Source organism: Myodes glareolus, chromosome 1 (genome assembly GCF_982192425.1).
Source record: "Myodes glareolus chromosome 1, mMyoGla1.1, whole genome shotgun sequence".
In the NCBI taxonomy this organism is placed as follows: Eukaryota; Metazoa; Chordata; class Mammalia; order Rodentia; family Cricetidae; genus Myodes; species Myodes glareolus.
In genome coordinates this window covers 66843202-66859607 of record NC_142026.1, presented here as the reverse complement: position 1 = coordinate 66859607, position 16406 = coordinate 66843202, and the positions used below count along the sequence as shown (strand labels likewise).

The window sequence follows — 16406 nt, the reverse complement described above, 5'->3', positions numbered from 1 at the left end:
CAGGATAGATCTCTGAGTGCAAGACCAGCCTGGGCTACAATGAGACCCTGCCTCAAGAAGAGGAGGAAGAGGAAGCACCATGATAGGTGAGTGGGTACAGTTCTCAGGATTATTATTTTTTTTTAAGTTTTATTATGAGCTGGGCGGTGGTGGCGCATGCCTTTAATCCCAGCACTCGGGAGGCAGGGGTGGGTGGATCTCTGTGAGTTCGAGGCCAGCCTGGTCTACAAGAGCTAGTTCCAGGACAGGCTCCAAAGCTACAGAGAGACCTTATCTCGGGGAAGAAAAAAAAAAGGTTTATTATGTATAGTGTTCTACACTTGATCTTAGCCAAAAGGCCGAGAAGCGATTATGTATAGTGTTCTATCTATAGGCCAGAAGAGGGTACCTGACTGCATTACAGGTAGTTGTGAGTCATTCTGTGGTTGCTGGGAATTGAACTCAGGACTTCAGGCAGTGCTCTTAACCACTGAGCCATCTCTCCAGCCCCAAGACACCTATCTTAAGTCATAAGTGCATTTAAGGGGCAGCCATTGGAACCCTTACCTAAATCCCACCAGTGAGAGGCTGGGGGCCTGCCTTAGCTGTAGGACATTTGTCGAGTATGTGCCAAGGCTGGTGTCCCACCACCTAGCACCTAGGAAAGCGAAGCAAAGCAGGTGCTATACACCAGCAGTCATAACACTGTAGGTGGAGAAGCAGGAGGATTAGACATTGAGATTGGCGGGCAGATGAGATGGCTCTGGGAGTAAATGTGTTTGCATTTACTCAGTCAGACCTGAGTTCAAGCATCCAGCCTAAAGGTGAGGTGAGAACAGACTCTGGGAAGTTGTCCTCTGACAACTACAGTAGTGCATGCCAGCCACCCCCACCTCCCACTCACACACAACACACACACACACACACACACACACACACACACACACAATGGCAAAAATAAAAATTAAGTTCAGTATCATCTTTGGTTACATACTTATTTTTTATTATATTTTAATTTGAGATTCTGGTCTTTCAGTACAATACAGAAAAGTGAGATGGCTCAAAGGTAAAGGTGCCAGTCACCAAGCCTGATGACCTAGGTTCTATCCCAGGAACTGCGCTACAAGGAGAAGACTGCTCCCAACGCAGTCTGACCTCCACACGTGCCTGTGGCCCCGTTCGTTGCCTCAGAGCCATCTCTCCAACCCCTGTAGGCAGGATGTCTTTGAGTACAGAGCTCCCTGTTAGGCTAGTCTATCTCTCCAGCTTGCTCTGGCTCCTCTGTCTTTGCTTTCCAAGGTGCTGGAGACATGGAAGCTGCTGTGTGCATCTATCATTTCCACGGGTTCTGGGGATCCAAACACCCAGCCCGATGCTATGCAGCAAGCTCTTTAGCCACGACATAACCCTCCAGGCAATGTAAAAAACTTCCCTCCTTCCTTCCCTTCCATTTGTGGTTTTGGAAGTGGAGTCTAAGCCTTTACAAATACCAGGCAAGCATTACACCACCAAGTGCCAGTGAGTGTAGTCATGTGTGCATGTGTGTGGAGTGTGCATGTGTGGAGTGTGCATATGTGAAGTGGGCATGTGTGTGTGTTCCTCTTTCACCCTCTGCCTTATTATATTTTAATTTGGGCTGGGGGTATATTGCAGCAAGCCTGCAAAGATCAGTTCTCTCCTTCCACCATGTGGGTACCAGGAATAGAGCTCAGGCTTGGCAGCGAGTCCTTCTACCCATTAAGGGCCATCTTACCAACAACTTTGTCTCTCGAGACAGAATCTCTTGCTGAACCCCAAGGTCACTAATTGACTAGACTGGCTTTAGTAATCCTCCTTTGTCCATACCCTGGCACTAGAAAGTCAAGTGTGGAACCATTTCATCTGGCCTTTGCATGGGCCCTGGGAATGTGAACGTGGGTCTGCATGCTTTCATGTTTCCCACTGAACTGTCTTCCCAGCCTTAATATTTTCTATTGCAATGACTTCTTGACACACTATAGGCAATCCTTCACTCTTGTCTGTTTTTGTCACCATGCAGAGTAAGGCAGGGTACACGGTAGTGATCATAACACCTCAGGCCCTGCAACCATGGCATGGAGACAGTCATGGAGACTGGTCAGTCCTGGGGATAGTGCTGATCCCGAGTGGACAGGGAAGGGGCCAGCCAGGCAGGGTTGGGGAACACAGAAATAGGGCAACCTGAAGCAGTCTGAGAGCATGGGCAGGCTTGTCTAGGGGAACCCTCAAATTTCACCCTGAGGCTGTAGGGAAAGGAAATGACCTGAAGGATCATCCACTTTTTTTTTTTTTTTTTTTTTTTTTTTTTTTTTAGTTTCTCAAGACAGGATTTCTCTGTATAGCCCTGGCTGTCCTGGAATTCGCTGCTTTGTAGACCAGGCTGGCCTCAAATTTACTGAGATCTGCATGCCTCTGCCTCCCAAGAACTGGGATTAAAGACATGTGCCACCACTGTCTGTCTTCCTTCCTTCCTTCCTTCCTTTCTTTTTTTAGATATGGTCTCTCTACATAGCCCTGGCTGTCCCGGAATTCACTATGTCAACCAGGAAGCCTGGAACTCACAGATATCCACCTGCCTCTGCCTCTCCAGGGTTGGGATTAAAGGTGGGTCATCATGTTATCCTTTCCAATTTTGGATGCCTGCCCAGTTCTCCAGTTGCTTGGTCACCCTGACTTTTGGCCTTCATCCTTCTACAGCTAAGAGTGAACTGAGGATTCATCTGGACATGGCCGTTCATTTATTGTCCATTATTACTGTAGCTCTGGGGACTGAAACCAGCACATGGCGTGTTCTGGGCAAGGGCTTTACTTTGAAGCCATGCCCCAACCCCTCACTGGTTTATTCTAGGCAAACCTTCTATCACTGAACCTCATGTTCAGTCTTTGTTTTGTTTGGTCTTGCTATGTAGCCCAGGCTAGCCTGAACCTATAGGTTTTCCTGCCTCATCATTTACAGGACTGGGGTTAAAGGCCTGAGTCACCATACTTAGAATCATGAGAATTTGGGTTTTTGTTTTGTTGGTTTTGTTGTTGTTGTTGTTGTTGTTTTGAGACAGGGTTTCTCTGTGTAGCCCTGGCAGTCCTGAAACTTGCTTTGTAGACCAGGCTAGCCTCAAATTCATTCACTGAGATCCACCTGCCTCTGCCTCCCAAGTGCTGGGATTAAAGGTGTGTGCTACCATTGCCTGGCAAAGACTTTATTTTTACATGTATTCATGTTTTGCCTGCATGTATGTCTGTGTGAGGGTGTCAGATCCTCTGGAACTGGAATTACAGACAGCTGTGAGTTGCCATGTGGGTGCTGGGAATTGAACCTGGGTACCCTGGAGCAGCCAGTGCTCTTAACCACTGAGCCATCTCTCCAGTGGTGAAATTTTTTTAAGATCTAGTTTTATTTATGTTTAGTGTCTTATATAAAATCTAATTAAATTAACCATATGCATGTCTTTGCTAGAGTGCAGTTTCATGAGGTGACCAGAAGAGGGCACCAGATCCACTGCTGCTGGAGTTACAGGGGCTTGTGAATGTGTGCCAGGAACAGAACCTAGGTCTTCTGGAAGAGCAGCGAGCACTCCTAAACCGCTGAGCCATCTCTCCAGCCTCAGTTCTGGGGCTTCAGGCATGAACCACTATGCCCAGGACTCAGCTCTTAATGAACAGTAGAAGCCATTGCTCCAAAAAAGCTAATAAACAGGGCCATGTGTGGTAGTCCATGCCTTTAATGTAAGCACCTGGAGGGCGGGGGCATTGAGGTAGGCGATCTTTGTAAGTTCAAGGCCAGTTTGGTCTACATAGTGAGTTCCATGCCAACAGGGCTACTTAGTGAGACTCTCAAGACGCAAAACAAAGCTTAATAATGTCATTTAACATTGAGAATAACTCTCTGAGATGCAGATGAAAAAAAGGAGACAGAGAGAGACTACATACATTTCCTGGCGCTACTCAGCCCAGACTCACCCACCATATCCCGGTCGCTTACAGCAGCGAAGATCATAAAAGGTGGAAGGTTTCACACAAGTTTTTTTCTTTTCCTGACAGGCTCTCATTGCTATCCCAGACTAGCTTCAAACTCATGGCAATCCTCCTGCCCCAGCCGCCCTACCAGATCTGAGTTTTGATTTTGGGTTTTGGTTTTTGAGACTGGGTTTCCCCGTGTAGCCTTGGCTGTCCTGGAACTCTGTAGACTAGGCTGGCTTCGAACTCAGAGATGCGCCTGCCTCTGTCTCCCGAGTGCTGAGATTAAAGGCATGCGCCACCACTGCTTTTACCAACTTTTAAGGAGTCCAAAGTCCGTCTGAGAAATGGGTTGTTTGCCGATTGCAAACACACTGTAGTGACACAGGCCGGCCGCCTGAGGGGGCGCTAGCCCCGCTTGCCCAGCGAGGGGAGGCAGCCTTAGAAAACAGAGAGGCTCACTCAGACTCAGGACCACAGAATGTTGAGAATAGAGCATCTCAGAAGACCGAGAACAAAGCCTTTTAAAACCGGGAACAAAAGGCCCTGCCATCTCAGACTAGTGGAACTCACAGCCCCACAGCACCTGGGAGACAAAAGACCTCAGATTCTTTCTGGTCAAATCGTAGAATATTTCATCCCAGATTTTGTAATTCCAGAGTGTGCTGTTTTAATGAGATAGAAACCCGCTGTGTAATTCAGGCTAGTTTGTCGCTGTGTAATCAGACTAGCTTTAAATTCACTTACGTAGCTCAGGCTGGCCTCGAACTCTCAAGGCTCCTTCTGCCTTAGCCTCCCCTGGATGAAATCACAGAGCTGGTTTGAGCCGGTCCTGCTTAAAAGCATCATAATTGTATCATAAGATGTCCACCACTTCATTTTACTTCTGAGTGTCTGGGAAAGCTTCCTAGGAGAGGAGGCGTGATCCGAATTTCATCCTCGCTGAAGATTCTCCTTCTGCGCAGACTCAGAAGCTGAAAGTTGGGGAGGGTAGACAGGAGCAGCTGAGGAGCTGTCACGTGGATTCAGTCTCTATTTATAGACCAGCCATCCCCTCTACCCAGACAGTCCAATAGCAGCAAGAACTCTCCCGCAAGAGGGCGGGACCAGCTTCAGAATCCGAGCGACAGACACCAATGGAATTGGAGCAAGGGCGGACTTGTATTATTGTGACGTGTGAAGGGCGTGGCCACAGCGCCTTAGTCAGTGCGCGAAGGGGCGTGGCGAGTCTGATCTCGTAGGTAGTCGGGAGCATGCGTTGTGGGGGCGGGGCAGGGTGGGGCGGGGCGTTGCGTCACGGAAGGCAGCAGCCAGTAGATAATCGTTGTTGTGCCATCGGGGGCGTGGTCATGTAGATACAGCGCGGGTGGGCGGCCCAATGGGCGGGCGCCTATGCAGATGAGACGGTGACAGCCCGGGCAGCGGGCGGGCGGGCTGCTGGGGCGGGGAGGTGGGACCGGCGAGAGGGGCGGCCGTGGGGCCCGGCCGGGCTGGGGCGGGGGGCCGCAGCCATGATCCGGGCCTTCTCGTTCCCGGTGAGCCCGGAGCGGGGTCGGCTGCGGGGATGGTTGGAAGGCAGCCTGGCCGGGCTCTGCGAGTTGCATTGGCTCCGAGAGAGGCAGGAGTACCGCGTGCAGCAGGCGCTACGGCTGGCCCAGCCCGGGATGGGGGGCGCCGAGGCCGAGGACGAGGAGGACGCCGAGGAGGACGAGGATGCGGCAGCGGCACGCAGGGCCGCGGCGGCCCTGGAGGAGCAGCTGGTGAGGGGGGTCTCCTGTCCGTGCATCCATCCGTGCATCCCTCCCTCCCCCATTCGTTCCCCCACCTCCCTGTCCGTGTGTCGGTCTGTCTGTCTCGGTAGTGTACGCGCAGGACATCGATCCTAGGGTGGAGGAAAAGGCAAGGGAAAAGAACGAGAGATAAGACTGGAGATCTGGCCTCCCCCACCCCCAAATTGAGCTGATGGAGAGGATGCACGGCCTCCACTAGACCCTCCGCATGGACCCTGCTGTTAACCATCCTGGACGCCTAGTGTGTGTCAAACCGAACACTCCGGTTCTTACAATCTTCCCATCTCATGAGAGGTTTAGAGTCCCCATTTTACAGAGAAAGAAACTGAGGCTTAGAGACAGGAAGAGACTCACCCAAGGTCACACAGCCGGCATTCAAACATAACCTCCCTCTGGGCCCCACTACCCAGGCTCCATCTTCCCTTAAGTCTCCGGGGTGCTTGGAGATCGCTGGAGGGGGCGGGATGGGGGAAGGGGAATCTTCTGGCCTCTGGAGAGAGGGACCCACTGGCTCACAGTCCCTGAGGACCCTCGGAGGCATTTTGATCCACCCGATGACACTCTCTTCTACTCGGTCCCATGCCTCAGTAACATAAGGGAAGGCCAGGTGAAAGTAGCTGGGGGTGGGGGGCAATAACTGACTCTGGGGCGGTCTAATGATGACTTTCAGATTGCAGAGGCCCCAGCTCTATCTCCCTCGCTATATCACTGCTTGAGTCTGGAGACCCTTTCCGGGTGTCCCTCCCATCTTTCTATACCACAGCATCTGTTTCCTTTTCTTAACCCTGTCCCTGACTCGAGTCTTAATAGACCTGCTTAGCTTCCAGAACCAGGGGATATCAGAAATGGGGCGGTAGTCTGGCTCTAGGCTCTCAATGCTTCCCTCTACCCCACTGTCTCTGTTTCTCTTCCCTTCCCCCAGCCCACTCCCCTGGCCCATCTCGGTCTCTAAGCCTCTGTGTGTGTACATGTGTGTGGTCAGAGCTTCCCGTTTAGAGAAACCTGAGCCAAGGCTGTGGGGGTGGGGAGGGGGCTCTGGCTGTTGTTGACCTCGGCTGCCCCCTCCCCAGATGGGAAGTGGGAAAAGGGGCTGAGGCCAGACGCCCAGCCCCACCCCCACCGGCCTGACCGTGCAGGGAGTGGGACCTTACATTCTTCTCGAAGCAGAAACAGCTGTGCGAGGCCCCGCCCCCTCCCAAAGTTACGGACGTGGGGGGGGGAGCTTCAGTCGCTCCCCCCACCCCAAGCTGCCTGGGCTTTGCCAGACCCCACCATCCAACTAGGAGAGGGAGGGAGACGGCACCACGGCATCCCAGTAGTAGCTGGTCTCCTCTCTCTCCTCACTCTGCCCCTCACCTTCTATCTGTGTTTGCCTTTCTGCCCCACTTCTCTCTGCTCATTCCTCCCTGCTGTCATGAGGTGGTGATGGAAGAGAGGACCGTCCCCTCACACTCCACCCCTTCCCCACTGTCAGCAATCAAGGCTCGACCCAGCCTCAAAGAGGAGGCGGTGGCGGACTGGGACAGAAGCCTGGCTAATGGAGGAGTAGAAAAGCGCTAAATATAAACATCTCTGGTGTCGAGGGTCCCTGGGTCCTTCTGAAGAGGGAATGGGGCCACCTCTGATCCCAGAACCCCTGCCTTATGAGACAACCTACATCTCCATCCATCTCTCAGAAACACACTCCCTTTGAAGCAAGAAAAACTGAAGTTAGACTGGGTAACTCTGCTAGACATGATGTGGGATGTCAAATAAAGAGTAGAGGTATTTCAGAAAAGAGAAGGGTGGATGTTGTGTGTGGAGGGTTCTATTTGCTCCTAGAAAGGAAAAAAGATCCCTTCCAGCAAGGAGGATTTGCGTTAGACCTGCAGGACTTCTTAACATAGATGAAATTGCACTGGAATGTAAGGAGAGGAAAAAAGATAGGGGGAAGTTTGGGCAAAGAAGTCTCTTAAAGATGAAGGAACTCAGGTTCCCCCAACTCTTGACTCTTCCCTCTAGTGGAAAAACTGAAATGAGAGTTGTGGAATTTATTCCCCCATTCACCATTTTACATATATTTTTAATTATGCAAGCTGTATTTGAAATTATTCCTGCTAAAATACTGAGCTTTCTTGTGAGAAGGTAAGCTAGCATTAATGAAGCACAGAGAAAGAACAGCTCTTTGAATTCATTTTAGCCCTTTCAGCGAGCTTATGAAAGACCTGGTTGTATGATGTCCGTCTTTCAGATGAGGAAAATGAAGACCAGAGAGGTCAAGACATCTACTTAAGGTCTTACAGCTGCACAGTGGAACAGATGAGTTTGAATCTTGGCCACTGGGTACCAAGTCACACCTTAAATATCATCAGCCTATACAGGGCCCCTCATCTCTCCTTTGATTCCCTGTGTTAAGAAGACCACTATCATTTGACCTTGGCTTGAGTTCATTCTGATGGTTTACATAGCAGAAAAGAAATGAAGAGAACCCAGCAAAGCTTTGCTTTTTTATTTACCAGTACAGGGGCTGGAACTAAGGGTTAGGAGCAGCCTAGGCAAGTGTTGTATCCCTGAGCCACACCCCAGCCCCTCACTGGGGGTTCTGGCAGGGGCTCTACCACTGAGCTACACCCCACCCCCTCACTGGGGGATTCTAGGCAGGGGCTCTTCCACTGAGGAATGTCCCCACCCCCCACCCCCTTTTTGTTTGTTTGCTTTTAATTTAGTTTTGGTTTGGTTCAGATTTTGAGACAAAATCTGGTTGACCCCTGTGAGATTCACCTGCCTCTACTACCCTGTCTAGCCCTAACCCTCTTTTTGAGACTGGATTTCTCTAGGACTCCTATATAGGCTTTGAACTTCGTATACTCCTGTCTCTGCCTCCCAGAGCACTGAAGTATCTCAAACCCCACCCCTGGCCAGCCTCATAAAATTCCAGTTTCTTGGGTGAGATCCCAAGTCTTTTCTTGTGGCCTTCAAGACAAGCTGTCAAGCTGGGACTCAATAACTTTGTTTTTTACAGGCCCTCCAGGCTTGATTAGGCTTAAAATACCCTTGCCAACTCCCATCAGCAGCAGCATGCATATAGGATGGTGGCCCCCATATGATTTTGTCGTCACTGTGTATGGTAGTGCCTCTCCCTCCCTCCCTCCCCCTCTCTCTCTTTCTCTTTCTTGGTTTTTTGAGACAGGGTTTTGCTGTAGTTTTGGAGCCTGTCCTGGAGCTTGCTCTGTAGACCAGGCTGGCCTCAAACTCACAGAGATCCGCCTGCCTCTGCCTCCCCAGTGCTGGGATTAAAGGTGTGCGCCACCACTGCCCTGCATGCAAACTTCTATTATGAGCACTTGAGAGCACTTTGGAGGTGAAGGCAGGAAGACGGGGAGTTCACAGTCATCCTTCGCTCCATTGGGAATCCAAAGTCAGCCAAGGCTACCCAAGACTCTCTCCAAACCCAAAAAGAATGGCCACCTGGTGGCATTGTATGCAATGCCCCTCTTATGATGAAGTCACAGGACGACACCTTTCTCGGAATGTGTCCCTGTGACCGTGATTCTGACTTTCTCTGTCCCCTGCTTGTTCCTTCTGTTCAGTACTGTGTCTTAGTGACAGCTCCACAGAAAATCTGCCTTCGTCCATCTTAACAGCTGTATAGTATTCCTCTGTGATCACAGGTGTTCATTCCTTCATCAGAAATTTCCTAAGTGCTAAGCCCAAGGGAGAAGAGTGTGCTGTGAACGAAACAGTCAGAAACCTCTGCCTTCGTGAGAAGTCACTTCCTAGTGAGAGAGATAGATAAACAAGTGATAGCCGGGTGGTGGTGGAGAGTGGTGATGGTGGCAGTGCAAGCACTTGGGAGGCGGAGGCAGAGGCAGGCGGATTTCTGTGAGTTTGAGGCCAGCGTAGTCTACAAGAGCTAGTTCCAGGACAGGCCCCAAAGCTACAGAGAAACCTTCTCAAAAAACCAAAAACAAAAAACCAAAACAACAAGTGATACCCTTAAGATATTTTAATGTCTGGAGGCTGGAGAAAATGCAGAGTGACAGGGTGCAGAATGGCAAAAGAACTATTTTAGAAAGGTGGGGGATGGGGATCTCATTAGAAAAGAACGGGCATTAGGATAGAGTGGGGGCAGAAGCACAGAGCTCATGATCCTGGTGGTAACCAGGGTCATGTAGCCAACTGGTCTGATCCACTTGGGACCTACATTGACCATTGATGGCAGCCTGTGGCTTTTTTTTTCCCCACAGAAACTTCCCAATACTGTGTGCATGGGCTTCTTTTTTAGGTTTTGCTTAAAGTTGATTGATTGGGCTGTGGGCATCTGCACATACCCAAAGTAGAAGCCTCCAACTGGAGGCTTTGTTGACACAGACAGGGCCACATGGGGCTTCTGTTCAGGGAGGGGAGGAGGGCAGACCTGGAGGAGTCAAGGGCGGGGGGTGGGGGTGGGGGGGAACTGTGGCTGCAGCCCAGAGCCAGGCCAGTCTTTCTGCCCTAAATAGGCAGAGCTGGGTGATGGCCCCGCCCTCACACCACGGCCAGACAAGCCGCTTTTGTCTGAGGGTCAACCGTCTGCCCCAGGCAGCCTGCTACCTCTGGTCTCTGGTCTCACCCAGTGTCTTGTGAGACATTCCCTGGCCCTGCCTTGGTGCCTTTCAAAATAAGATGAAATCCTGGATTTTTATTTTTTAAATTGTAGAGACAGGGTCTTGTTGTCCAGGCTGCCCTCAGACTCACTAGGTAGTCAAGGATGGCTGCGAACTCCTTATCCTCCTGCCTCTAATGAGGGACCACAGGTCTGTATCACCACCCCAGTTTTATGCAAGACTAGGGACTAAACCCAGAGTTTCCCTGCTAGGCAATCACTCCTCCAACCCAGCCCATCCCCCACCACAGTCCTGGGGCTCTTGGTCAGGGATCACTGTTGTAGCCACCAGCAAGGCTAGACTTGCAGAAGGACTTCCTGAGGAAAAAACGCAAGGAAGTGTGTAAATTCTGCTGCATGTTTTTATGTTCTTTTTTTGTTCTGTCTTTTTCTTGGTTTTTTGAGACAGGATTTCTTTGTGTAGCCTTGGCTGTTCTAGGAGTAGCTCCGTAGACCAGGCTGGCCCTAGTGCTGGAATTAAAGGCATGCACCACCACTGCCTGGCCATGCTGCATGTATTTTCTATGAGACAGCCAGTCTGCAGCGGGAAGCACTAAGAGGAGACTTCCACAAGAACATAAGATTCCCATAAGGGGCCATGCCAGGGAGAGTAAAGTATCTGAGGAACTGAGGAGGAGGCAACCCATGGCCACCCTTGGATCTGCCCACTCCTACAAACCCCCTTTTAGCATTGAACTCTTCTACAAGACCTAAACCACCAGGCAGTGGTGGTGCATGCCTTTAATTCCAGCACTCGGGAGGCAGAGACAGGCGGATCTCTGTGAGTTCGAGGCCAGCCTGGTGTACAAGAGCTAGTTCCAGGACAGCCAGGACTGTTACACAAAGAAGCCCTGTCCTGAAAAGAAAAAAAAACTTGTCACAAAAAGTTGCAGCTGAAGTGTAGTGGGTTGCCACCAGCAATACCCTACTCAGAAGGTGCAGGCAGGAAGGTCATTAGTTCAAGTACCTGTTCCTCTGCATGGCAAGTTTGAGGCCAGTCTTGGCTCTGAGAATGAGGCCAACCTGGGCTATGTGTGAGTGAGGGGCTGGGGTGAGGCCAACCTGGGCTATGTGAAAGTTAGACATCTAGGAAGATGTCTCAGTTAGGTTTCTGCCACTCAGGCATGAAGATCTGAGTTTGAATCTCTGGTACCCACATAAGAAGTCAGATAAAAGGCTTGGTTAAGCTGAGATTCATGGTACTGGAAAGGCTGAGTCAAGAGGACTGGGGACTCATCAGAGTCAGGCTGGCCTAAGCAGGTGAGAACTTGCCTTAAAAAAAAAAGGTAGAGACAGAAGCAGGTAAACCTCTGAGTTCAAGGCCATCCCAGTCTACAGAGTTCCAGGACAACCAGGATTACACACAGAAACCCTGTCTTGAAATGCCAATCAACCAATAAATTGATTAAACTAAATTAAAATACGGTGGAAGGGCTGGAGAGATGGTTCTGTGGTTAAGAGCCCTTCTGAGCAATCTTAAGGACTAGAGTTTGAATCCCACTCCCACAGGTGAGCAGAGTGGTTCACATTTGCCTCTGACCTTAGCTCTGAAGAGGACAGAGATAGGAAAATCACTGGGACTTGAACTCCAGATTCAGGGGTGATTCCTCCACTAAGGAATAGGCCAAGAGTGGTAGAGTACACTTGATGCCTTCCTCTGCCTCCACACTCAAGTACAGGTGCACATCATGCACAGACACTTACATGTATAAAAAATAATAAGGTGGGAACCAGATGGTGGTGGTACACAAATTTAACCCTGGGAGGCAGAGACAGGAGGGTCTCTGTGAGTTCAAGGTCTGCTTGGAACATAGTGAGTTCCAGAACAGCCAGGACTACATATAGAGAAACCTATATAGAGAGTCTCAAAAAAAAAAAAACTCAAATAATAATAATAAAATAAAGACAAGCATGGTGGTGCTTTTAATCCCAGCCCTGGGGTTGAGGAGAGACAGAGGCAGGAGGATCTCTGAGAGTTAAAGGCCAGTCTGGTCTACATAGTGAGTTCCAGGACAGCCAGGGCTGCATAGGAAGACTCTGTCTCAAAATACAAAAAGGCAAAACAAAGATGTGAAGTAAGACTGGAAGAGGAATATTTTTATAGGGGTTAGAGCACTGTGCTCACAGATGGGGGGGCACAGCTGACAGAGAACGGACAAAAGGTGGGTCCTTCTAAAGTCTCAGCACACATAGTTGGGGCTACAGCATGAAGATATGTTAGATAGAAGGACTTCCTAACAGGAACAAGAAACAGAGCTGACATTTCCCAGTGGATCTCTTGCTAGGAGCTCATGAACAGCAGGCTGGTGGGCTCTGGAGCCTTCTGACCACTCTGTTCTTGTGCCTCAGGAGGCCCTGCCTGGGCTCATCTGGGACCTGGGCCAGCAGCTGGGAGACCTGAGTCTGGAGTCTGGGGGCTTGGACCAGGAGAGTGGACGCAGCTCAGGTGAGTATGGGGGCAGGGTGGGGTGTCTCTAGGAAGCCCCGTCCTCCTCAGTGTCCTCTACCTCTCAAGCAGTTCCCTTCTCTCCCAGACCCACCTCTTCCTTTCCCCACCCCACTCCCTAATTCATTCTGCTTCTCCCTGGAATCCAGGCTTCTATGAAGATCCCAGTTCTACCGGAGGCCCAGATTCACCACCATCTACCTTCTGTGGGGACAGTGGCTTCTCCGGATCTGGCTCCTATGGACGCCTGGGTCCCTTAGACCCCCGGGGCATCTATGCCAGCGAGAGACCCAAGTCCCTAGGTAAGGTGGGTGAGGTGAGGCCCTGTGACAGTCAGAAGATGGCTTCCTGCATTAAAAAAAAAAAAGAAAGAAAGAAAAGAAAAAAAGAAAACAATTAAGTCCACATTGCACTCCAAGTTCTGGCTGGGACCTTCAGTCTTGACGTTGTCTTAGCATCTCTTCCTTCTGGGCTTCTGTTCAGCTAATGGGGTCCTAAGAGTGTCTACATCAGTCAGGCATTTTGGTGTATGCCTTTAATCCTGGCACTTGGACAGGCCAGCACTCAGGAAGCAGAGGCAGGCAGATCTCTGTGAGTTCAAAACCATCCTAGCTACTGGGAAACTCTGTCTCAAAAAAACAAACAAATAATAAATAAAATAAGATAAAATAAAATAAAGTCCTAGTACTTGGGAGGCAGAGGCAGAGGAGCCATGCAGACCTCTGGGAGTTCGAGGCCAGCCTGGTCTACATATCGAGTTCCAGACCAGTGAGAGTCCCTTCTCCCCCCTTTTTTTTTTCCTTCTTGTTTTTGAGACAGGGTCTCTCTGTGTAGCCCTGTCTGGACTTGAACTTGCAGCAATTCTCCTGCCTCAGTCTCCCCAGCATTGGGATTAAGATGTGGGCCACCACACCAACTTAATTATTATCGTTGTTTGTTTGAAGCAGGCTCTCATGTAGTCCAGACTGGCCACTAACTCGCTATGTAGCTGAGAGTGACCTTAAATTCCTGATTCTTCTACCTCCACCTGCCCAGTGCTGAGTGTACAAGTTTGTATCACTATGGCCATCTTGGGTTTGTTTTTTTTTGGGGGGGGGGAGCGAGGGTGTTTTGAGGTAGGATCTCCTGTAGCTCAGGTGGCCACCAAAGTGTTAAGTAACTGAGAGTGGCCTCTACCCTCTCAGTCCTGGGTGGATCACAGAGGTGCACCACCAAGCCCATTATTTATTTATCTATTTTACACTATTAAATTGATACATAGCTCAGACTTGCCCGGAACTGGAGGCAATCCTTCTGCCTCAGCTACTTCAGTTCTAGGCTAAGAAAGGCCTTTGAGTGCCCTTCCTCTTTCTCCCTCTGTCTCTCTCCCACAGGTGACGCCAGTCCCAGCACTCCGGAGTCGGTGGGTGCCCGGGCTGCTGTGCCTCGCTCCTTTTCAGCTCCCTACCCAACGGCAGCAGGCGCTGAGGCCTGCTCGTCCGCGGAGCGACGCGCGCGCGCAGGGCCCTTCCTGACGCCTAGCCCACTGCACGCGGTGGCACTGCGCAGCCCACGACCAAGCGGGCGCGCGCCTTGTGGCTCCCCCGACGGGGCGGCCCGTCGGCCCCTGGACGGCTACATCTCGGCGCTCCTGCGCAGGCGCCGCCGCCGGGGGGCGGGCCAACCGCGTACGAGTCCCGGGGGCGCGGACGGGGGCGCGCGGCGTCAGAACGGCGCGCGCCCGCGGCCGCCTGAAGCGTCCCCGCCCCCCGGAGGCGCGCGACCCGCGCGGGAGCCGTCGACAGAGCGCGCGTGGGCCACGGCGTGGGAGGCAGAGGTTGTGCCCGAACCCGTGCCTCCAGCCGCCGCGTCGCCGCCCTCCAGCCCGGCTGAGGGTCGCCTTGTAAAGGCACAGTACATCCCGGGCGCGCCTGCAGCCTCCAGGGGCCTCCCGGGCCGCGCCGCCCGCCGTCGGGCTCCGCCGCTCACGCGAGGTCGCAGCGTGGAGCAGTCCCCGCCGAGGGAGAGGCCACGTGCTGCGGGCCGTCGGGGCCGCCTGGCAGAGCCGTCGGGGCGTCGGGGATCACCGAGGGCGAGGAAAGCAGCGCGCTCACAGTCCGAGACCAGCCTGCTGGGCCGCGCGCACGCCGCTCCGCCGCCCAAGTACCCCACGGCCGAGCGCGACGAGCCCCGGCCGCCCCGACCCCGGCGCGGTGCCGCACCCACACCGACCGTCCAGGCCTGCCGTCGGTGGCGCTCCACCGCAGAGATCGATGCGCCTGACAGCCGACGCGCACGAGCCCGCGTGCCCGCGCAGCGCGGCCCCGTGCCCTCGCCGTCCGCGCCCTCACGCCGGCTACTGTATGGCTGCGCAGGCAGCGACTCCGAGTGCTCAGCCGCAGGGAGGCCGGTGCCGCTGGGTCGTCGGATTCCGTCAGGGTGCGGCCCCGGAGGTTATGGAGAGAGCGAGTCGAGCGCCAGCGAGGGCGAGTCGCCTGCCTTCAGCTCTGCCTCCAGCGACTCCGATGGCAGTGGAGGCCTCGTGTGGCCTCAGCAGCTGGTGGCGGCCGCCGGGGCCTCGCCGTCTGGGCCCGGGGGTGCGGCAGGTGTTGCAACCCCCGCGGGCCCCGCCAAGGTCTTCGTGAAGATCAAGGCATCGCACGCGCTGAAGAAAAAGATCCTGCGTTTCAGATCGGGTTCTCTGAAGGTCATGACAACTGTGTGAGTTGAGGGGGCATGGGCTTGGGATCCACCTCCATGGCCTCTTCACCCCCATACTTCTCATCCTCGACCCCCCCTCCACGCCCATTTTCCAAAGACCACCGGTTTTCTCTGCTTCCAAAGACCCTCCTCACTCTCTGCCCGCCGTCCATAGCCGTCCTGGGAAGGCTGCCCCTCTCCCCACAATGAGAGGAGTCCAGATTGTCCCAGTACAGCTGGTTTTCAAAGTCTTGGACCAGGAAGTGCCCTCCGTGGGCCTCGCTCTCCCCATCTGTACAATGGATGTCCATGTATGCAAAAGAAGTAATTCAGTTCGGGTTCCCCCACCCCGTTTTCATTCAGAGGTTTAGTCTGTTCCCTCTCCTTTGCTCACACATGGCTTTCTCATTCCTCTTTTCCTTGCCCAGACAGGGCTCCCTTCTCATTCACAAAGTGCCCCCTCCATGTCCCTGGACCCTTAGGATATGCCCTGGGGCCCCGGTCAGAGACTCTGACTCAGGTTATGCCTGCAGAGTGCCCTGGAAGAAGTGGCACTGTTTTAGGGGCTTTGAGGGTCAAATAGGAGTTGCCAACACCTGGAAAGGACTCTTTCTTTCCATCCCTGGACACTTATGGAGGATTGGGAGGTTAGAGAGAGGAAGGAAGATGGTTTCAATCTCGTGCCTCTCCCCACGGGGAGTGGGGAAAGCTGAATGACCCTCAGCTGTTCCAATCCAGTGGGTTTTTTTTTTAATTTGTTGTTGCTTTTTTTGATTTAAAAAGAAATTACTGTATTTATTATGACAATGGTGACTCCCCAGTGCATGGGGGGCCAGATTCTGTGTGTTTCTCTAACCTCTTTGTAAATAAATACACAATGTTACATATTCCCTGGATTTTTGTTCCCTATTAAAAT

The 16406-nt window shown here is 52.2% G+C and overlaps 1 protein-coding gene and 1 pseudogene across 1 annotated transcript; one reads left to right on the top strand and one right to left on the bottom strand.

Annotated features, from left to right (window-relative positions):
- Window positions 1-201: 201 nt before the first annotated feature.
- On the bottom strand, window positions 202-350 carry LOC125398774 (U2 spliceosomal RNA; annotated as a pseudogene).
- A 5050-nt stretch (window positions 351-5400) lies between these two features.
- Window positions 5401-16377, top strand: Dact3 (dishevelled binding antagonist of beta catenin 3). Its single transcript, XM_087908722.1, has 4 exons — window positions 5401-5711; window positions 12715-12811; window positions 12961-13113; window positions 14185-16377. Exons 1-4 carry the CDS (start codon window positions 5463-5465, stop codon window positions 15513-15515), a joined length of 1830 nt encoding a protein of 609 aa, XP_087764848.1. The 5' UTR covers window positions 5401-5462; the 3' UTR covers window positions 15516-16377.
- Window positions 16378-16406: the final 29 nt, after the last annotated feature.